This window comes from Oncorhynchus gorbuscha, linkage group LG24 (genome assembly GCF_021184085.1).
Source record: "Oncorhynchus gorbuscha isolate QuinsamMale2020 ecotype Even-year linkage group LG24, OgorEven_v1.0, whole genome shotgun sequence".
In the NCBI taxonomy this organism is placed as follows: domain Eukaryota; kingdom Metazoa; phylum Chordata; class Actinopteri; order Salmoniformes; family Salmonidae; genus Oncorhynchus; species Oncorhynchus gorbuscha.
Genome location: NC_060196.1, coordinates 3,222,501 through 3,246,450, shown reverse-complemented (window position 1 = coordinate 3,246,450; position 23,950 = coordinate 3,222,501). Strand labels below are relative to the sequence as shown.

Below are 23,950 nucleotides of genomic sequence, written 5' to 3'. Positions count from 1 at the left end.
TGTTTTCTGCCAATTCTGAGCTGAAAGCACTGCTGGACATCTTCCGATTGCGAAGGGAAGTAAGCGTGATGTGTCTTTTCATCTGCTGCGGTAAGTTTCCTTGGCCGACCACTGTGTGTACGGTCGTCAACGTTGCCCGTTTCTTTGTGCATCTTCAAAAGAGCTTGGACAGCACATCTGTAAACCGCTGTCTGCCTGGGAGACCTTGCTGATGCAGTATCACTACCTTGGGTCTTGTTGCTGTGCTCATTCTTGACTTTTGAGTAATCGGTCTTCAGCAACCTCACCTTGTTAGCTGAGTTTGGCTGTTCCTCACCTAGTTTTATTCCTCCTACACAGCTGTTTCTGTTTCAGTTAATGATTGTGTTTCAATCTACGTATTGCATTGATGATCATTAGCACTTGTTTGGTATAATTGTTTAATCATACACCTGACTATATGCCTACAAAATGCCTGACCTTGTGCAGGTGAACCTAGAAGAATTGATGCTGTTATGAAGGCAAAGGGTGGTCACACCAAATATGGATTTCATTTAGATGTTTCTTCTGTTCACTCACTTTGCATTTTGTTAATTGATAAATATAATCTATTAACATGTCTATTTTTGAAAGCATTCTTACTTTGCAACATTATCTGCTAAAACTTTTGCACAGTACTGTATGTTTTCCAGTTTCTTGAAATACTTTGCAAATGCAACTTATTTCTATGTAAAAACTGAGATGGTCTTCATTCCTTTTCCATTTTAATAGACGTCTTATCCAGAACAACTTACAGTAGTGAGAGCATCCATTTTCATACTTTTTTGTACTGGTCCCCCGTGGGAATCAAACCCACAACCCTGACATTGCAAGCACTATGCTCTACCAACTGATCATCACAAACCACTTGATGTCTCAATGTACTTAATTACTGGATTCTGCATAGTTTTTCTTCATGGTGATGGAAAGTCAACAGGTACAAACCTAGATGACCAGCCTATGTACAATACAGTAATGTACATTTACATTAAGTGGTTTGTAAGGATGGTAAATTAGTACTGCACAAAAATGGATTGTTATTCCATGTTAATTTGAAGGTAGGCCTAGAAATACATCCACAGGTACACCTCCAATTGACTCAAATAATGTCAGTTAGCCTATCAGAGGTTTCTAAAGCCATGACATAATTTTCTGGAATTTTCCAAGCTGTTTAAAGGCACAGTCAACTTAGTGTATGTGAACTTCTGACCCACTGGAATTGTGATACAGTGAATTATAAGTGAAATAATCTGTCTGTAAACAATTGTTGGAAAATTACTTGTCATGCATTAAGTAGATGTCCTAAGCGACTTGCCAAATTATAGTTTGTTAACAAGAAATTTGTGGAGTGGTTGAAAAACGAGTTTTAATGATTCCTACCTAAGTGTATGTAAACTTCCGACTTCAACTATATATCAGTCCACTACAGAGGTTTATATCAGTCCACTACAGAGGTTTATATCAGTCCACTACAGAGGTCTATATCAGTCCACTACAGAGGTCTATATCAGTCCACTACAGAGGTTTATATCAGTCCACTACGGAGGTCTATATCAGTCCACTACGGAGGTCTATATCAGTCCACTACAGAGGTCTATATCAGTCCACTACAGAGGTCTATATCAGTCCACTACAGAGGTTTATATCAGTCCACTACGGAGGTCTATATCAGTCCACTACAGAGGTCTATATCAGTCCACTACAGAGGTCTATATCAGTCCACTACAGAGGTCTATATCAGTCCACTACAGAGGTCTATATCAGTCCACTACAGAGGTCTATATCAGTCCACTACAGAGGTTTATATCAGTCCACTACAGAGGTCTATATCAGTCCACTACAGAGGTCTATATCAGTCCACTACAGAGGTCTATATCAGTCCACTACAGAGGTCTATATCAGTCCACTACAGAGGTCTATATCAGTCCACTACAGAGGTCTATATCAGTCCACTACAGAGGTCTATATCAGTCCACTACAGAGGTTTATATCAGTCCACTACAGAGGTCTATATCAGTCCACTACGGAGGTCTATATGGTTGCTAATAATAGTAAAGGCCCAGTGCACTACTTTTGTGAGAAAAATATATTTTACAAAAAAGTATATATTTTTGTATTAATATATTTTGTTTTTATTCAGATTTTTAGGGGAAGCTGATCAGCCTCCTGGTCAGCTTTAGTCTGTCAAGCCAGACAAGCTCTTATCTTTTCACTTCTATGAAAACAGTCAGTCTGGGAATGTACCAAGAGACATGGAACAGTCATTATGAAACACCAGCCTCTTTGGTTCATACTTTAGTATCCAACAGTCATTATGAAACACCAGCCTCTTGGGTTCATACTGCAGTATCCACCAGTCATTATGAAACACCAGCCTCTTGGGTTCATACTGCAGTATCCAATAGTCATTATGAAACACCAGCCTCTTGGGTTCATACTGCAGTATCCAACAGTCATTATGAAACACCAGCCTCTTGGGTTCATACTGCAGTATCCAACAGTCATTATGAAACACCAGCCTTTTGGGTTCATACTGCAGTATCCAACAGTCATTATGAAACACCAGCCTCTTGGGTTCATACTGCAGTATCCAACAGTCATTATGAAACACCAGCCTCTTGGGTTCATACTGCAGTATCCAACAGTCATTATGAAACACCAGCCTCTTGGGTTCATACTGCAGTATCCACCAGTCATTATGAAACACCAGCCTCTTGGGTTCATACTGCAGTATCCACCAGTCATTATGAAACACCAGCCTCTTGGGTTCATACTGCAGTATCCAACAGTCATTATGAAACACCAGCCTCTTGGGTTCACTCCACATGACCACAACATTCTCAAACCTCACTAAAGCTGGATGGACTTTCTGCCTTGACCCCTGCCTTGACCCCTACCTTGACCCCACTGATGTTTGACATATGTTTGCTTCAGATACGTTTTGAATCCACAATGGTTTCTAAATTGGAGACCCTAGAAGCTAAACAAACTGTTCAAACTATCTAAACTATGAACAAACAATGATCTATCTTTTAAGAAATATGTAACTAATTAGATGTGTTAGAGCTGCAACCAGCTGCAAAACTTTTCTCAAACATTTAAACAAACCACTGAAAGGGTTTTCAGTCCTTGGAGAACATACCGTAACTGAAGTTTTGAAACATTCTTCAGGATGGCAACTTAACATTTTCATTTTCATTTAATGCTGATGCATTTCTAGGCTCCTTAATCAGCACAACTAAAGATGTAGAGAAATCAGGACACATCAAGATTCCAACATAAACTGTGTAATATATGGTTCTCATGCCTTCTCCTGTCATGTCTCTCTGTATGTTGCAGAAGGGGATTGGCGGGAGCAGCTCTGCCCTCTGGTGGTGAGGTTGAAGGAGTGCGTCGCAGAGGTGGTGGTGCGGGCCAGGAGGGCCATGACCTTCGTCCTGCTGCAGGAGGCGGCCTGCAGCATCCCCCAGGGACTGTTCCTCAAGCAGAGGAGGGATGTGGTCTTCAGTCAGGCAGTAGGTGGCCACCTGTGAAATGAGGACTCCACTTTGGAAACAGCCTATAGATATTTGGTGCAATTGATTTGTCATGTCAAGGCTTTTTAACCAATGCCAACGTTTTTCAGCTGCTAGGAAGCTAGTTAGGATCTACAGTATCAAACCACCATTCAACGGCATGTGTTTCTTTACATAATTTACACAGGAGATTAGTTAGCATTTCACTGACTATGTTTCTACTGAAGCACAGCTCCTAATCCTAACATAATGCAGTAATTGGAAGTGATCCAGCAAGTATTTGAAACTGATCCGGTAGCAGCTCAGACTACTTGCAGGATAATTACATTCAGAGATAGTTTGAATTACCTTGTGACCTAAATAAACAAGTCTTTTATCAGCTGATAATGCATTAGGATGTCATAATGTTCCATACATAATCTCTGCAGCAGGGGGTCAACTCAGTCCACAGTTGGGCGGTAGGATTTTGTGTGAATTAGGGCTGAACCCCATTAGTTGACTGGAATGACATGGGCCTCTGCATTTATTTTTAGCCAAGTGTTTCTGTAATTACACAAAGACAAATATAATTGTGCCCATCTCAGTGAATTAACCCATTGCGAAGGCCTAGACTAAAAGTCAATGTATGTTTGATCTGAAAATGTGGTCGGAGGCTCCATATGGAAGGTGTGAGGCAATTATGGAGCCTTCAGAGGCACGCAGAGGCCAAGTCAAGCTCTGTACCACATCGTCATGCACCTCTTAAATGTTGTAACAATGCAGAGGGCTCTGTATAGCTCTGCATTGACATGATTGGTTGACGGTAGTCGGGCCGGTACACCCTGTATAAACACAATCTCACTTCCTTGACAACTTCTTTCACAACAGCTCTTCACTGCTCCGTGAAGCTCAAGAAGTATGAATGTCCTGACTTCTGCAGAGGCCGTATCACAGTAAATGTTGCATGGCCAATGCAGACGTCGGACTGACCATGCAGAACCCAGATGCACAATGCACTTCTCTCTCCAGAATGAGCTCTCTCCCGCCAATTTGTGCACATTCATTTATCTCAACTTCATTGTGTGAATTGTTTACGGTTGGTTGTTAGTGTACATCACGATTCATTACATATATCACCAGTAGTACATTTACCATCATTCATTCCTATAATTTCTAATATACAATGTTTGTTTGGTTATGGTCATTTCCATTAATGCATCCAATATATTATTATTCCAGTCTTCCTGTTCTCATTGTCGGAGTGGGCACATTGTTTGCAGAGCACACAACCTGTGCTACACTGAAAAAAACACATTTTGGTTCATTCCATTCCATTGACCAGTTTTGTCTATTCAATGTATTCATTTTCTTTTGTTTGGAGCGTTCCTGTCAATGTTGAGTAAGGACGCGCATCTGATTGTGCATAGAAGTATATACGCCTGCAAAAGTAGGCATATAAATGTGCCCATTTGGGGATCTGATAGTATTTCTGATTGGCTAAATACACCATCCCTAATGAGCTGTGGAGCTTCTCAAAGTAACGTTTTCTTCACCTCAGACAGCAAGCAAACTGTCTTTTTTTAGTTTTACATCCGTTGAGAATGACAAAAGTTCCTCAATGTATTTGAAAAATCTTCCCAGCTCTCTCCCTTTTGGGAAAAATGTCGTGCTCGGATCCAGTGGAAACATCATAAAATAGTTCTACCTGATTACTCCTTATCAGTGCTTGACTTGGACTTAAATAGGTTCCGGTACTCATTTTGGGTGCTGCTACTGTTTTATATTTAGGCGCAGGAGCTCCACAATGCTGTTGACATAATATTCGCAAGTATTAGAACATTCTAGGTGCTGCTTCTCAGCTCCGGTGAGCTCCTGCCCAAGTCAAGCACTGCATCTTATCCCGTGCGCAAATACCCTACAGCTGTGTCTGTCTCGAGCTCACTGGAAACTCTAAGGGCCCCAGAATATTTTATACAATGTCGCAAGTTCCCTAGAATTAGCTTCCAGCCAGACCAAGTTAATAGTTGATACAATGTTTCAAGTTCGTTGCAGACAGGCAATGCATAGCCAATGTAATTTATAGGATATTTTTTTATCATGATATTTTCTATCTGTGGGCTGCAATGAAGATGCTATTATAAATTAAATTAAAGATTTCCACGGAAATGTGCATAGAATAACTATAACTGGCACACAGATCAGTAGAAAGGGTAAGATAAATTGGCATTCCACATGAGAAAGGTTGCAGGCTCCTCGTGTAGCTTATTACCGACAACTTCAGGAGAGTAACGGACGAATCTGCGAAATAGAGCAGGAGCGAGAGAATGGTTGGGTCAGGTTAAGGTTTTTTCTCCTGGTTATCTAGATCTTTAGCTCCCTCTTGAGTAATTTGTGTGTTATTTAATCAAACAGTAAGCTTAAACCATCAGACAAGCTCAAAGCATATACTGTAGTTGATTTTATTGAAACACATAGGGTTGTGCCTTTATATGGAAAAATACACGTAAAGAAATGTAGACCAATCGATTGGTCGAAAGAACAGATGACTTTTGGTCGACCAAGGTTTTTTGGGGGCGGGGACTGCCCTAGTGTGAATGCCTTACCCTTTGCCCAACTGGATACAGAGATAATAATATAAGTGGATGATGTGAATAAATTATATAGTGTGTCGTGTTGCTTTTTGATTGTGTGTGTGTGTGTGTGTGTGTGTGTGTGTGTGTGTGTACAGCTAGCTGCGTTGGCGTGTGGTTTCGTCATGAGGCTGTACGCGGGGATGGAGGATAAGGGCTTCCTCAGGCAGCTCCACCTAGTGGGCCTGGTGGCACAGTTTGAAAGCCTGCTAAGCACCTACAGTGAGTACTAGTAGGATCAAGGGTCAACTGTCTTACACACTGATCTAAGGTCTGTTTTTGCATTTACACCCCTATTGAGGGAAGGTAAGCTCATCCGAGATCTGTGTCTAAGGGTAACTTTTACCTAAAGGATTTCCCAATTTGAAAGGTACTTCAAGACTAACAAAGAGTACAGGAAGTTGTATAACATGCTTTTATACAGTAATGCACAGTTAATAAAAATGGTACGATTTGATAATATGTTGTACCATTTGTCATAATTGTGCATTACCATGATAGAATGTGTAATGCAGTTTAAAACCATTATATTTCCATGATCCACATCTATATCATTGTATAAATTAGGCAATACCATAGTATTATTTAGGTGCATGGCAGTACCATCATCCTTCAAAGCTAAAACCATGGGACATTTCCATGATTCAGATCTACACCATGGTATAAATTATTAAATGCCATGGTCATATTCAGGTACAATGGTAATTTCATGGTAGTACCATCATACTTCAAGGCTAAAACCATGGTACATTTCCGAGATTAAGACTGTACCATGGTATTAGTGAAAATACAACAAGGTTACCATGGTTATGAATGAAAGTACCATGGTGGTACCATGGCACATTTTTGTAAGGGATAGTTTGAAGGCATGTACTGCAGACAGATTATCTGGTTACCATGGAGACGGCCTGATTCACTGACTAAAAGTCTCATCAAAGAGAGAGAACTTCTACGATAACAAACCACGTTTCATGTAGTTACTTTCTTCTGAACTTGTTTATGGTACTTTCTAGTACGTAAGAGCTAGTTTACAGAGTATCTAGCTAACTAGCCAGCTGGCTCTGTAGCTTTGAATTGTCAATCTTCCATTGTTTAGCGAAGTAGCTAGCTGGTTGAGGTTTTCCTTTTGTAACCAGGGCAGATTTAAGCAACAATCACCTCCCTAAATGCTGTTTACATTGATATCCATACTGAAAGAAGCAGTTATGGACCTCATGGGCACCCTTAACTTTTCACTTAATTTTAGGGGGAATTCACCATAAAATTATTTGTGCCAGTGCCTTAAAGTTAAGGAAACTTTAAGTTAATTTTCCCCTCATTTCCCTTAAGGTGTTTTATGCAAATTGGCCCTATTGCCCATTTTGTTGCCCAGTGTATTTCTCCTACTATGACCAGAACAGATTGTCTACTTCAAGAGAACAGGAAGTAACCTCTAATTGACTAATTGGTGTTGCTGTTACAGGTGAGGAGATTGGCATGCTGGAGGACATGGAGGTGGGCATCTCAGACCTGCACCGGGTGGCCTTCAAGATCACCCAGGCCAAGACAGACGACCCCTGTGACCTGCAACCTGTAGTCATCGGCAGGCGGTGAGACTCTATTACCCAGCATCCTTTAACCAGTGGTTTTGTCATTAAATAGTGTGAAATCGTTTTTTTTTTTTAGATCAGCTTGGGGACTTCATACATCATATCATACTGTAATACAGAGTAAAACATTATTATTGATCCAACTTGCCAAATTGTTTTATCAGGTGTATAGTTTTTCCTATTCTCTCTTGGACAGATCTCCTTAAACATAACTGGAACCGTATAATCTGTCGGGAAGAAATGGGATGGGTGGGATAATGTTGTAGCAGTAGTTGCTGTGTTTGGGTTTTTCGTCACTGGTCATTTGGAAAATCACGATTTCGCAGGTGTTAGCATCTTTCAAATTTAGAAAGGGGAGTGTGTCTAAGTAGTCCTTAGACTGGCGCAGTAGTCTAAGGCACTGCATCGCAGGGCTAGCTGTGCCACCAGAGATTCTGGGTTCGAGCCCAGGCTCTGTCGCAGCCGGACGCAACCGGGAGTCCCATGGGGCGGCGCACAATTGGCCCAGCGTAGTTAGGGAGGGTTTGGCCGCAAAGGATATCCTTGTCTCATTGCGCACTAGCGACTCCTGTGGTGGGCCGGGTGCACGGTGTTTCCTCCGACACATTGTTGGCTTCCGGGTTGGATGTGCACTGTGTCAAGAAGCAGTATGGCTTGGTTGGGTTGTGTTTCGGAGGACGCATGGCTCTCGACCTTCGCCTCTCCCGAGTCCGTACGGGAATGCAGCGATGAGACAAGTCTGTTACTACTACCAATTGGATACCACGAAATTGGGGAGAAAAAAAAGAAAGGGGAGGGCACATTTGGCCTGTAACTTGCAAAAAGAGAGGGTGGAGCTCCTCCTTCTGGTTCCGCTCCTCCTTCTAGCATCTCTTCTCTTAACACTTATGGACCCAGAACTTAATCGAGCAGCTGACCAATTACATGAGACTTTATTTCTGGGTTAACCGAGATTCAGCTTTTCCTATTTCACCAATTCTACCTACTGATTGAGGTGGTGTAGATGGTAGTCTAATTATTCCAAAAGCAGTAGACATACTGCAGTGAATTTGGGAGGTAGCCAGGGTTGAAAAGTCCTTAAAAACATGTATTTTCCATCTTAGAATAATGAATAGGTTAGCTTCCACATGACTTACAGTGAGCCATTTCCAGTTATCCAGGCTAATCTACTTCAAGTCGATTGTAATAATAAAACACCTGTATTTGATTGGTCGTGGCTCGTATCATTATTTGGATATATTCCACTGAAGCCTGACTGTGTTTGTTTAAACAACTGATCCTGTATCTCAGTAACAGGAGTTGCAACACATTTGTCTCAATGCTGACGTGTGCTGTTAACCAGTAAACCTGTCAGATGGGTGATAAATAGTCATGTAATACTATCAGACCAATCAGTGCCATGTCAAGGCCCAGTGAAAGTTGTGTGGACATCACAACATCCTACTTACTGTAACTTCAGACTCCACCAAGCCTCTGTTCAGGCTTGTGCTCAGATTTGAAGTGTTAAAAGAATAGGTGAGAAGTGCTTGAAAGTTGGTATGTGATGTCTTGATGTCCACGCATATCAAATCTCTGTTTACACTTTCTCTTTCACCCTTCCTTCTTTCCTTCCTTCCTTCCTTCCTTCCTTCCTTCCTTCCTTTCTTTCTTTCTTTCTTTCTTTCCTTCCTTTCTTTCTTTCTTTCTTTCTTTCTTCGTACCTCCAACTCTCTCTCTTTCCTCTCCTCCCATTCTCCCTTCCTATCCCTCTCTCCTACCCTCTCTCCCTCCCGCCTACCTCCCTCCAGCGACCATTATACTGTAGAAGTGCCATTACCACGGCTGGCCTTCCAGACGTTACCCCATGAGATCAAAGAGGGCAAGGCGTTGCAGGTTTACCCGGTGCTCTTCAACGTGGGAATCAACGAACAGCAGACAATAGCAGACAGGTACCGGAACACTTTTCTCTTTTACGGGCGAATCATATCTTCCACTTTAGTTACAAATGTTCACTTATTCTCCCATTGACATCAGTTCATGATTAAGTAACATTTTGACTGAAGTAGAAGTTCAGTCAACCAGCCTTTACTGATCCCTCAGTTTCTTCTGTTACACACTATGGGAGAAAAAAACATTTGTTTTGGATGAGATAATGTTGTCTATAGTCATTTCCCATCATGCTCCCAAGGTCATTGTCACCCAGTGTAATGTTATCGCCTTTGGAGCATCAAATAGGATTGTTTCTATCCAGCCAGTAAGCCTGGTTTGAGACAGGATATTGTGGCCATGATGTTAGGCTCACATTCAGAAAGAAACTGTGTTAGTGGTCATTTATTGCAATCATTTCAAGACTGCCAGACCTAAGTCACTTCTGAAATGCACACGATCAGTCTCACTGACCCGTAACTTTCACCCAAGTCTGTGATATCTCAGACTTGGGTGAATGATGCGCCATGCCATAGAGATCCGGCATTTACGAAATCACACTGATTGCCGTAACAGGGGGTGCTATAGTAATCAACTGACATTCCAAACTGAACAAGCATGTCTCCTGTTCCGTCATAAAATGTGATTCATATATGCAGCCTCTCATGACCAACAAGTTTCTCATAAGGACCTATAAGCTCCGCCCATTGTTTTTTCTGCTAATTAGACTTTTTTCCCCTACCAAACTTTGAACAAGCATATCTACCATAACAACCTATATCATTTCGGTACTTAAAATGAAATTATGCAATAATTGTCACTAACTGACATAAGAAGGAGCGCTCTGTCATTCGTGGGGGACAACAGGTTTACTGTAGACTTGTTCTCTCTTTCTCCCTGTACAGATTAACTTGTCCTTTCATGTTCTCATTCTCCCTGTACAGATTAACTTGTCCTTTCAGGCTCTCTTTCTCCCTGTACAGATTAACTTGTCCTTTCATGTTCTCATTCTCCCTGTACAGATTAACTTGTCCTTTCATGTTCTCATTCTCCCTGTACAGATTAACTTGTCCTTTCATGTTCTCATTCTCCCTGTACAGATTAACTTGTCCTTTCATGTTCTCATTCTCCCTGTACAGATTAACTTGTCCTTTCATGTTCTCATTCTCCCTGTACAGATTAATTTGTCCTTTCATGTTCTCATTCTCCCTGTACAGATTAATTTGTCCTTTCATGTTCTCATTCTCCCTGTACAGATTAACTTGTCCTTTCATGTTCTCATTCTCCCTGTACAGATTAACTTGTCCTTTCATGTTCTCATTCTCCCTGTACAGATTAACTTGTCCTTTCATGTTCTCATTCTCCCTGTACAGATTAACTTGTCCTTTCATGTTCTCATTCTCCCTGTACAGATTAACTTGTCCTTTCATGTTCTCATTCTCCCTGTACAGATTAACTTGTCCTTTCATGTTCTCATTCTCCCTGTACAGATTAATTTGTCCTTTCATGTTCTCATTCTCCCTGTACAGATTAACTTGTCCTTTCATGTTCTCATTCTCCCTGTACAGATTAACTTGTCCTTTCATGTTCTCATTCTCCCTGTACAGATTAACTTGTCCTTTCATGTTCTCATTCTCCCTGTACAGATTAACTTGTCCTTTCATGTTCTCATTCTCCCTGTACAGATTCGGAGACATCTCTTTGCAAGAGAGGATAAACCAGAGGAACTTTGAGATTTTAGACAGTTATTACAAATCACTAAGCGATAAGGTGCCATCAGAATGTAAGTGCATCAACTGCCACTTTAACATCAAAACATCAGAAGTATATAAATGTCATCAATCACCATGCAATAGTATACATCTTGCTTTTTCATAGAACACATTTTGACTTCATCCCACAGAAGAAAATTAGTTCTGTATATTGTAACGATGCCCATTTATATATAAGCAACATACACTGAGTGTACAAAGCATTAAGAACATCTTCCTAATATTGAATTGCACTCCCCGCCTTTTGCCCTCAGAACAGCTTCAATTCGTCGGCCATGGGCTCAACAAGGTGTCGAAAGCGTTCCTCAGGGATACTGGCTCATGTTAACTCCAATGCTTCCCACAGGTGTCAAGTTGGCTGGATGTCCTTTGGGTGGTGGACCATTCTTTATACACACAGGAAACTGTTGAAACCTTCCAGTTCTTGACACAAACCGGTGGCACATAATTCCATCCCCCGTTCAAAGGCACTTCAATATTTTTTCTTGCCCATTCACCCACTGAATGGCACGCATACACAATCCATGTCTCAATTGTCTCAAGGCTTAAAAATCCTTCTTTAACCCGTCTCCTCCCCTTCATCTACACTGATTTGAAGTGGATTTAACAAGTGACATCAATAAGGGATCATAGCTTTCACCTGGTCAGTCTATGTCTTGGAAAGAGCATAATGTTTTGTACACTCAGTGTAGTTTTATTACAGACATAAGATACAATGTGTCTTTATTTTACCGTCCAAAACACACACCAGTATTTCCATTTCCCGTCTACCATCGATTCAGCTCCTGTAAAATACACCCATGTGGGTCAGATTTGCAGACAGATACATGACCACAGAGATCTACGTTTGTAGTAGTTTCCATAGATACCCTCATTCTCGTTGTCAGTGTACCGTATATTTTCAATACCTGCATCCTTCCTGTCGCATGAACACACACACACACACACACACACACACACACACACACACACACACACACACACACACACACACACACACACACACACACACACACACACACACACACACACACACACACACACACACACACACACACAACAACTCCTTCCTGTTACAGCGCTGTCGAGCAGCCAAATTAACTCGCGTTTCATTTCCTTTCCTTTCACAGGTCTGCCATGTTTTCAAACGCAGACGGACTTGAAAGATTTACTCGGAACCCTGGGCCAGAATGTAGTGACGAAGAAGAGGAAGAATGTGGAGATACTGTGGCTCGCTGGAACGGTGAGGATAGAATAAGATATATAACAAGTGGATCTATTCTTATCTATCTATTCTTATACATCTGGCTTGACGTCATTCATGCAAACTCGTCAGCCTGCTCATGTCCCTACGTATGGAGGTTGATACGTTGGTGCCCTGAGGAGAAGTTTTGAACTTGTGAATGCAATGCACCTGCTACAATGAAGACTTCATAAACATATTCGACATCTGGCAGAAGACCATGCAAGGCTCCAAATAACCCTGATGATTTAGGGGAAATCTCCCAGAGAATGGGCATCTGATTACCTAATCACATAGGTAGGCATAGAGCAGCAATGGAAGCTACACTTGACCGATTTATATCATATACTGTATCTAGCCAAACCAATCCGGAACCCCACACACACATGATTAATAACACTATTGATAAAGGACCAAAGGTTGAACACACACATTCCTAATTAATTCCTCTGGTATTTGGCTAATGGTTCCTCTGGTATTTCCAAAGACTTCAGACAGTCTGAAAGCAGATCTCTTCTGGTTGTAACTATGAGCATCCTTCTCTTTCCCTCCCTGGTCTCTGGAATTAGCTGAGCCTGAAAAGGAATTAGCTGCGCCTGAAAAAGAAGTCTGGGAAACATCATATACAGTGGGGCAAAAAAGTATTTAGTCAGCCACCAATTGTGCAAGTTCTCCCACTTAAAAAGATGAGAGGCCTGTAATTTTCATCATAGATACACTTCAACTATGACAGACAAAATGAGAAAAAAAATCCAGAAAATCACATTGTAGGATTTTTTATGAATTTATTTGCAAATTATGGTGGATAATAAGTATTTGGTCAATAATAAAAGTTAATACTTTGTTATATACCCTTGTATACCCCTGTTGGCAATGACAGAGGTCAAACGTTTTCTGTAAGTCTTCACAAGGTTTTCGCACACTGTTACTGGTATTTTGGCCCATTCCTCCATGCAGATCTCCTCTAGAGCAATGATGTTTTGGGGCTGTTGCTGGGCAACACGGACTTTCAACTCCCTCCAAAGATGTTCTATGGGGTTGAGATCTGGAGATTGGCTAGGCCACTCCAGGACCTTGAAATGCTTCTTACGAAGCCACTCCTTCGTTGCCCAGGCGGTGTGTTTGGGATCATTGTCATGCTGAAAGACCCGGCCACATTTCATCTTCAATGTCCTTGTTGATGGAAGGAGGTTTTCACTCAAAATCTCACGATACATGGCCCCATTCATTCTTTCCTTTACACGGATCAGTCGTCCTGGTCCCTTGGCGGAAAAACAGCCCCAAAGCATGATGTTTCCACCCCCATGCTTCACAGTAGGTATGGTGTTCTTTGGATGCAACTCAGCATTCTTTGTCCTCCAAAATGACGAGTTGAGTTTTTACCAAAAAGTTCAATTTTGGTTTCATCTGACCATATGACATTCTCCCAATCTTCTTCTGGATCATCCAAATGCTCTCTAGCAAACTTCAGATGGGCCTGGACACGTACTGGCTTAAGCAGGGGGACATGTCTGGCACTGCAGGATTTGAGCCCCTGGCGGCATAGTGTGTTACTGATGGTAGGCTTTGTTACTTTGGTCCCAGCTCTCAGCAGGTCATTCACTAGGTCCCCCCGTGTGGTTCTGGGATTTTTGCTCACCATTCTTGTGATCATTTTGACCCCACGGGGTGAGATCTTGCATTGAGCCCCCGATCGAGGGAGATTATCAGTGGTCTTGTATGTCTTCCATTTCCTAATAATTGCTCCCACAGTTGATTTCTTCAAACCAAGCTGCTTCCCTATTGCAGATTCAATCTTCCCAGCCTGGTGCAGGTCTACAATTTTGTTCTTTGGTCTTGGCCATAGTGGAGTTTGGAGTGTGACTGTTTGAGGTTGTGGACAGGTGTCTTTTATACTGATAACAAGTTCAAACAGGTGCCATTAATACAGGTAATGAGTGGAGGACAGAGGAGCCTCTTAAAGAAGAAGTTACAGGTCTGTGAGTGCCAGAAATCTTGCTTGTTTGTAGGTGACCAAATACTTATTTTCCACCATAATTTGTAAATAAATTCATTAAAAATCCTACAATGTGATTTTCTGGATTTTATTTTCAAATTTTGTCTGTCATAGTTGAAGTGTACCTATGATGAAAATTACAGGCCTCTCTCATCTTTTTAAATGGGAGAACTTGCACAATTGGTGGCTGACTAAATACTTTTTTGCCCCACTGTAAGCATATGCATTGAATGCTTTCACTTTCAAAGTGAAAGTTATTTTCATAAGAACAAAAACATGTTTTCATTGAATTCCCAGTGGAGTTTCCAGGGTACTTTTCTTCCCAATTCTACCTCACAGTCAGAGTAGTTTTCAGTTATGCATTATGTTTAAAATAGTTTGTTTTTGTTTACGTTATTGAGGTGTTTTCTTCTTTCTTCTGGTCCAGATCTGCCGACGGCTGAACGGGATCAGATTCACCAGCTGTAAAAGTGCCAAAGACAGGACGTCGATGTCTGTAACCCTGGAGCAGTGTGCCCTGCTGAGAGACGAGCACCAGCTCAACAAGGATTACTTCATACGAGCCCTGGACTGCATGCGGAGGTGAGAGAGAGAAACTCAACTTTGGGGGAGAGGTCTTTAAAGTTATTTCCTGATTAACAGTAGGGCTCCTCGCGTTCTCTCTCTCCTCGCGTCTTCTCTCCTTGCCTCATTCTCAAAAGGAAGGAATGGGGTGAGAAGTGAGCATTGAAGGGGGAAATCTGAGGACAGGAAGCTCCAATCTGCTCCCCCGCTGCTTGCATCACTTCCCTCTAATGTTTTGAGGTGGTTGTGGTGGTGAGTGAATGGGAGGAGGTCTACCGAAGGAATCAGAGACGGACTTTTGAGATTCCCCTTTATGTCTCTGGGCCCTGAAGTTGATTGGGTAACCTGGTCAGGAAAACTCCTGGTCCTAATTATAAATAAGCTCCAGGAGTCTTTCCTGACTAAGTAACCTGACCTCACCGGGGAAAAACTCCAGGCTCTACGTATGCCAATATTCCCTCATTGTGAAAAGTAACTCATGTTTGAAAGGACAGAGGAAGTGGCAAACATCCTGCTGATCGATCTGTGGCTGCAAACTGGCTAATGGAGCTCAGTGGCATGAGCAAACACACAGCAGCATGTCTATCACACTGTTCACTGGCACCAGCCATTTCACCACCCCTAGTTGGTATCAGAAGCCACACCCCCACCCTGATAGCCTGCCTCATCCCATCTGACTTGCTCAAAGTTCACATCAGAGCCACGTCGTAGCTTGGCATGGGCCCTGCTTGAATACTTTAGAAATGTGTCATTCCCTCCCTTCCTTCTCTCAAATAAATCACTGATCTGATGTGACTGGGTGGGTGAAAGCTACAGTGCTGTATCTAAAGGAACCCATGTTGTCACCTATCCAATGTTGGATAGGTGACAACATCAGTGATAACCTAATATAGTGATAACCTAATATAGCATTTCTACAGCATTTGAACAGGGCCTATGGTGCATCATGATGTCACCCAGGCACATTCCCATAATCACCCTCTCTACTGTCTGTCCTCGTGATGTCAGAAGCCCTCAACCATGTGACCTAGAGATGAGAGCGTACAATTCTGTCAACAGAGAAGTTTGGCAGAAGAACACATGATCACCACAACTATCTTTTTTATATTTATTTATTTAATTATACCCCTTTTTCTCCCCAATTTTGTGGTATCCAATTGGTAGTTACAGTCTTGTCCCATCGCTGCAACTTCCGTACGGACTCAGGAGAGGCGAAGGTCGAGAGCTGTGCGTCCTCCGAAACACAATCCTGCGAAGCTACACTGCTTAACCTGGAAGCCAGCCGCACCAATGTGTCGGAAGAAACACCATACACCTGGCGACCGTGTCGGCGTGCACTGCGCAGGGCCCGCCACAGGAGTTGCTAGTGCGCGATGGGACAAAAATAAACATCCCTGCAGGCCAAACCCTCCCCTAACCCGGACGACGCGGGCCAATTGTGCACCGCCCCATGGGTCTCCCGGTCTTGTCCGGCTGCGACAGAGCCTGGACTTGAACCAGGATCAATAGTGGCAGAGCTAGCACTGTGATGCGGTGCCTTAGACCACTGCGCCATTCGGGAGGCCCACCACAACTATCTTTACAGTCAATTGTATGTTGCTAGTGAAGACATCAAAACTATGAAATAACACATGGAATCAAGTAGTAACCTTTGATTCTCTCTTTGCACTCTCTTGGCATTCTCTCAACCATTTTCACCTGGAATGTTTTTCGAACAGTCTTGAAGGAGAGTTGGACCGCAGAGTGAAGGAAAAGCAGCCAACAAATACTCAGCAAAAGTGCAAACTCCTTCGACTGTTGGAAAAACATTCCAGGTAAAGCTGGTTGAGAGAATGCCAAGAGTGTGCAAAACTGTCATCAAGGGAAAGGGTGGCTACTTTGAAGAATCTCAAATATAAAATATATTTTGATTTGTTTAACACTTTTTTTGGTTACTACATGATTCCATATGTGTTATTTCATAGTTTTGATGTCTTCACTAGCCAAATACAATTGACTGTAAAGATGGTATAGAAAAGTACAAATAAAGAAAAACCCTTGAATGAGCAGGTTTGTCCAAACTTGACTGGTACTGTGTCTTAACAGTCAATTGTATTTGACTAGTTAGCGGTTTTGTCATAAATAATGAAAGAAAACATTCTGTGTATGTGGTAAAGACAAAGTGGTTGCTTGTACTATACACAAAACACATCCCACTTGGAATAGACTTCATAGACATCAATTTATTCAAGCAATTCTTTCTCAGATTTGATGGGCAACTTGACCAGAGTTTCTGGGTGCTTGAGTATCTAAGGAATCTTTGTTTCATCTGTGCACCAACTGTAGAATTTCAGCACTTTGCCCTCGAATGGATTGAATGAAATTCAACCTCAAACAAAGAGTGATTATCAGAGCTTGAGAATGGATATGCTTTCCCATGTGTTCCAGTGTCAAGATGGTTCAGAAAGAGTGACACTGGAAGATAGCTGTGGGCTTGACCCGTCTATGCAAAGTTGGACCGGTAACTTTCAATCTTCAGTAAATACGTTTTAGTACTGAGCAGCTGTGAATATCAAATCAAATTTGATTTGTCACATGCGCCGAATATAACAGGTGTAGACTTTACTGTGAAATGCTTACTTACAAGTCCTTAACCAGTAATGCAGTTCGAGAAATAGAGATAACTAAGTATGATAGATCTTTCTTTCAACATAGTTTTGTCAGAATAGCCTGTATACTGGGCACCACATAATGTAAACGGTCCGTTGAATGTGGCTAGTTAGTGATATTCCCATGAGTAAAAAAGTGTGGATCAAATATCTGAGGAAGTCAAATGGCAGTCTTTTGCTTGCAGAAATGCTATCACACCCACTGTGTGCAACTGAATACACTGTGTGTTCACACATCTAAGGGAGATACCTAGTCAGTTGTCCAACTGAATGCATTCAACTGAAATGTGTCTTTCGCATTTAACCCAACCGCTCTGGATCAGAGAGTTGCGGGGGGGCTTCCTTAATCAACATCCACGTCTTCAGCACCTGGGGAACAGTGGGTTAACCGCCTTGCTCAGGGGCAGAACGACAAATGTAACAAGGGCAACAAAGATACAGCTCAGATGATCACTAAAGAGTTTGAGAGAACTAAGTCATTTCTAAAACACTGTTAGATAAAACTGGTGTATGTTTGGAGAAAAAGGAGTGCTTTGATTATATCGAGGGTCGTTATGAGGCTTGTAGAACCGGTTATGGTTAGACAGTTTTGTGGCTTTGGAGCGGTCCAAGAATAAACCGGCTCTACAACAAGCCTACGGCTATAAAATGTCATCATCATTAGAGACTATGTGACTACTAATAATCGAAAACGTCAGAGTTACTTAACTCAGCAAAAAAAGAAACTGCCCTTTTTCAAGTCCCTGTTTTTCAAAGATCATTCGTAAAAGTCCAAATAACTTCACAGATCTTCATTGTAAAGGGTTTAAACACTGTTTCCCATGCTTTTTCAATGACCCATAAACAATTAATTAACATGCACCTGTGTAACGGACGTTAACACACTAACAGCTTACAGATGGTAGGCAATTAATGTCACAGTTATGAAAACTTAGGACACTAAAGAGGCCTTTCTACTGACTCTGAAAAACACCAAAATAAAGATTCCCAGGGTCCCTGCTCATCTGCGTGAACGTGCCTTAAGCATGCTGCAAGGAGGCATGAGGACTGCAGATGTGGCCAGGGCAATAAATTGCAATGTCCGTACTGTGAGACGCCTAAGACAGCGCTACCGGGAGACAGGATGGACAGCTGATCATCCTCGCAGTGACAGAACACGTGTAACAACACGTGCACATGATCGGTACATCTGAACATCACACCCATGCGGGACATGTACAGGATGGCAACAACTGCCCGAGTTACACCAGGAATACACAATCCCTCCATCAGTGCTCAGACTGTCCGCAATAGGCTGAGAGAGGCTGGACTGAGGGCTTGTAGGCCTGTTGTAAGGCAGGTTCTCACCAGACATCACCGGCATCAACATTGCCTACGGGCACAAAGCCCCCGTCGCTGGACAAGACAGGACTGGCAAAAAGTGCTCTTCACTGACGAGTTGCGGTTTTGTCTCACCAGGGGTGATGGTCGGATTCGCTTTTATCGTCAAAGGAATGAGCGTTACTCCGAGGCCTGTACTCTGGAGCGGTGTCAATTTGGAGGTGGAGGTTCCGTCATGGTCTGGGGCGGTGTGTCAATCTCAACGCTGTATGTTACAGGGAAGACATCCTCCTCCCTCATGTGGTACCCTTCCTGCAGGCTCATCCTGACATGGCCCTCCTTCTGTGCTTGATTTCCTGCAAGACAGGCCATGGCCAGTCAAGAGCTCGGATCTCAATCCTATTGAGCATGTCTGGGACCTATTGGATCGGAGGGTGAGGGCTAGGGCCATTCCCCCCAGAAATGTCCAGGAACTTGCAGGTGCTTCTGCCCCTGAAGAAGGCAGTTAACCCACTGTTCCTAGGCTGTCATTGTAAATACCTGAATTGACTTGCCTAGTTAAATAAAGATAAAATGTTCATGAAGCTTGACTATCTCTCTGTCAATACTGACACTGTTCCCTTATTTTATCCAACATGTATGTTGACATATTGACATAGAATGTACACTTGGGTTCAGACTAACTGCACAACGGTCTGGTTTCACTATGGCTTGTTCTGGATATGTGGGGGTAAGGCTTATCACATTTCCTTAGGTTTTGGGTTGAGATCTTTAAATGTCCCTTTCTGTTGGCTACATGAAATCAACAGGTGCAACAGAATGCATCCAAAGCTTTGTCCAAATCATTTTCAAGTAAATAATTGAAAGAGGAGAGATCCACATAAAAGATCTTGCCTGCCTCTACTCGCTCCCTTCATACTCTTACACTCTTCCATTCATCTTTCCATTTACCCATTCATCCATTCATCTTTTCATTTACCCATTCATCTTTCCATTTACCCATTCATCTTTCCATTTACCCATTCATCTTTCCATTTACCCATTCATCTTTTCATTTACCCATTCATCTTTCCATTTACCCATTCATCTTTCCATTTACCCATTCATCTTTCCATTCATCTTTCCATTTACCCATTCATCTTTCCATTTACCCATTCATCTTTCCATTTACCCATTCAACTTTCCATTTACCCATTCATCCATTCATCTTTCCATTTGCCCATTCATCTTTCCATTTACCCATTCATCTTTCCATTTACCCATTCATCTTTCCATTTACCCATTCATCTTTCCATTTACCCATTCATCTTTCCATTTACCCATTCATCTTTCCATTTACCCATTCATCCATTCATCTTTCCATTTGCCCATTCATCTTTCCATTTGCCCATTCATCTTTCCATTTGCCCATTCATCTTTCCATTTACCCATTCATCTTTCCATTTACCCATTCATCCATTCATCTTTCCATTTGCCCATTCATCTTTCCATTTGCCCATTCATCTTTCCATTTGCCCATTCATCTTTCCATTTACCCATTCATCTTTCCATTTGCCCATTCATCTTTCCATTTGCCCATTCATCTTTCCATTTACCCATTCATCTTTCCATTTACCCAATTCATCCATTCATCTTTCCATTTACCCATTTACCCATTCATCTTTCCATTTACCCATTCATCCATTCATCTTTCCATTTGCCCATTCATCTTTCCATTTGCCCATTCATCTTTCCATTTACCCAATTCATCCATTCATCTTTCCATTTACCCATTCATCTTTCCATTTACCCATTCATCTTTCCATTTACCCATTCATCTTTCCATTTGCCCATTCATCCGTTCATCTTTCCATTTGCCCATTCATCCATTAATCCATCCGTGCATGCGTCTGTGCTTGTTGGGTGTCTTTGGCCCATGTCAGGGGTCTCTCCTTTACTAACCCACCGGTTCTTTCTGTCTATTCTCTGTCTCACCTCCTCGCCCCTCACCCTGCAGTCGACTCACCCAGGGAGAAGTAGTGTGTCAGTGGGATTCGGACCCCGAGGCGGCGTGCTCTGTAGCGGAGAACAAGCCGGCCTCGCGACACTTCTACCCCATCGCCCTACTGCTTGTCAGCTCACACCTGCTGGTTGTGTGGTTAATTTTAAGTCTTGTTTTTCTGCTTGCAAAATATCAATAAAGTTGCTGACGATGCCATGTACTAACCTTGTGTGCGTCTGGTGGTGATTTTTGTCTGTGCAGCTTGTTTTTTGGGAGGGAGGGAGTATGGAATTTGCGTGATTTCATTGATTTTGCTTTGAAAGGGTAATTGGGTGGATACATGATTTAATTTGTACAATCAAACACAAGCTTTTGACTGTTAATCCGACTAGCAGGCTTGAGGATAGGATGGAATCGTTTTAGAATGTAAGGGATTAAGAGAATAAATTATCTCCGCTAAGACATATTAGCTTTCTCTATTTTCACAGATACCATACTGTTGAACCTTGGAGGCTTTTTTCTCCCCTACCAAAAGCATTGGCCATATAATACTATCAGAAGGGCTGGAGATAAACAGTTATCTCTTCATGTCAATGACCGAGAGCTAACGTTCTGAGAGCTAGCATTGCGTTCTGGTTGGCTGCTCTGGCACAAATACCAAAGTGCTAACAGCGTAACTGAAGCCGATCACACTGTTACACACTCCAGTATAAACTCCCAGCAGCTTGAGGGCACGTTGTTATCATAACCTCCAGTTGACCCCTGTCAGTTGAGGGACCCTCCTCTTCATAGAGACTGTGATTTATTTACTAAGATTCTACATTTTAGTAATGTACTACATCTCTTCAAGGATTCCTATGTCCTCTGGAATAGTGGAAGTGGAACCCCCTCACTCTTCTTCTCCACTCCAACTATCTCCCCCTCTACTCGAAAGTAGAGCATAGTAGGATTCTGATGAGCAGGGGGAAAATAGAGCCGTAGAAATCAGTACTGATATGCTCCAGGACACTTCCAAAGCAGTTTTCTCTCCCTCCGTTAGACTGCTGTTAGTGTGTATAGACTGTTAGACTGCTGTTGGTGTGTTTAGATGGTTAGACTGCTGTTAGTGTGTATAGACGGTTAGACTGCTGTTAGTGTGTATAGACTGTTAGACTGCTGTTAGTGTGTATAGACTGTTAGACTGCTGTTAGTGTGTATAGACGGTTAGACTGCTGTTAGCGTGTATAGGCGGTTAGACTGCTGTTAGTGTGTTTAGACGGTTAGACTGCTGTTAGTGTGTATTGACGGTTAGACTGCTGTTAGTGTGTATTGACGGTTAGACTGCTGTTAGTGTGTATAGGCGGTTAGACTGCTGTTAATGTGTATAGACTGTTAGACTGCTGTAAGTGTGTATAGACGGTTAGACAGAATAACAGTAGCAGTCTCTAAAACAGCAACTGTAGGAATGATCCCAGAATGTAGGAGCGATCCCAGAATGTAGGAGCGATTTCAGCTGACGGTGTAGGCACAGTGCACAAACATTTCTCAGTCTTAACTTGCCAGGTATGGGATGTTTACAGACTAGAGGGAGGGAGGAAGGGAGATCCAAGATAATTATCCACTAATAAAATCCAAACGAGTTGACAGAATTGGAAAATGATTCACTTGGACAAGCTGCCAGGTATGGGATGTGCGCTACTGACTGAGCAGACATGGCTATGGACCGTTCTGAATTTATGTACTGCAAGACAGTGTTTCAAACTAATAATATATTTTATTTTATATATATATAAATATATATATATTAGTTTGAAACGCTGTCTTGCAGTACATAAATTCAGAACGGTCCATAGCCATGTCTGCTCAGTCAGTAGCGCACATCCCATACCTGGCAGCTTGATTTTAGAAACTATGATGTTTGGTGTTAGAGCTGAGTGTAGCCAGCTGGAGAAAGCGATTCGCAGGCCAAGATAAAATAAATGACGCCTATCTATATTTATTTCCAGTCAATGTAAACAGCCAAATTTTTGCATGCATCCGGCCCATAAATTCAGAACGGTCCATAGCCATGTCTGCTCAGTCAGTAGCGCACATCCCATACCTGGCAGCTTGTCCAAGTGAATCATTTTCCAATTCTGTCAACTCGTTTGGATTTTATTAGTGGATAATTATCTTGGATCTCCCTTCCTCCCTCCCTCTAGTCTGTATATATATATAGTATGGGCTGATATAGGCAAATAATGTTAGATAGTCATGTAATGGACCACATGAGAATTTCTGGTAATATATCCTCTATCTGCGGCAGAAGGGGGCACATTTTGATCTTGCCTAGGCTGCAGAATTGCTGGGACTTTGGTTGTTTGTCCCTCCCTAGACGTAGTTTGACAAACCCAGATTTAAATAATAATTTGCACGGGCATCATGTTGCACCAAGAGCTCCATGGCCATTGAAAGGCCATAAGGAGAGTAAGCTTGTCCATGGTGGTCTGCGAACCCACGACCTTCCAGCTCGCAATCAAAATCCCAATATTGCCATGTAACACTCTCGAGGTGAAAAACGGTTTGTCAATCTGTATATCTAAGGCTCTGGTATGTCCTAGGAGTGGGGGGAAAGGTAGGCATGTTCTCTGCTATACTACATTTAATTATTATTTTGGATAGAGGGAGGATCACTTTTTTCAAGCGTTCAAGGGAGGGTCAAGTGATTAGGGTCATCCATTTTAATTTCAGAGAGGTCTGATTTTCTCGATGTCTCCCTTATTATGAATAACATACAGTCCCTTACCTTAGCTGTCCTACGGGTGATACTTA

The 23,950-nt window shown here is 42.2% G+C and overlaps 1 protein-coding gene across 7 annotated transcripts in view; it reads left to right on the top strand.

Moving 5' to 3' along the window:
- LOC124012699 (type II inositol 3,4-bisphosphate 4-phosphatase-like) overlaps positions 1 to 23,950 on the top strand; it is a 235,042-nt gene that overhangs the window by 209,897 nt on the left and 1,195 nt on the right. For 6 of the 7 annotated variants that reach the window (XM_046326579.1, XM_046326581.1, XM_046326582.1 and 3 more), the window contains 8 exons: positions 3,358 to 3,533; positions 6,241 to 6,364; positions 7,605 to 7,731; positions 9,519 to 9,659; positions 11,322 to 11,419; positions 12,539 to 12,651; positions 15,075 to 15,229; positions 21,176 to 21,384. In XM_046326579.1, the coding sequence (XP_046182535.1) occupies positions 3,358 to 3,533; positions 6,241 to 6,364; positions 7,605 to 7,731; positions 9,519 to 9,659; positions 11,322 to 11,419; positions 12,539 to 12,651; positions 15,075 to 15,229; positions 21,176 to 21,359 (1,118 nt within the window). In that variant the 3' untranslated portion in view covers positions 21,360 to 21,384. Of the gene's footprint in view, positions 1 to 3,357; positions 3,534 to 6,240; positions 6,365 to 7,604; positions 7,732 to 9,518; positions 9,660 to 11,321; positions 11,420 to 12,538; positions 12,652 to 15,074; positions 15,230 to 21,175; positions 21,385 to 23,950 lie in introns of those variants that run through there. The other variant, XM_046326580.1, reaches the window with a different exon arrangement.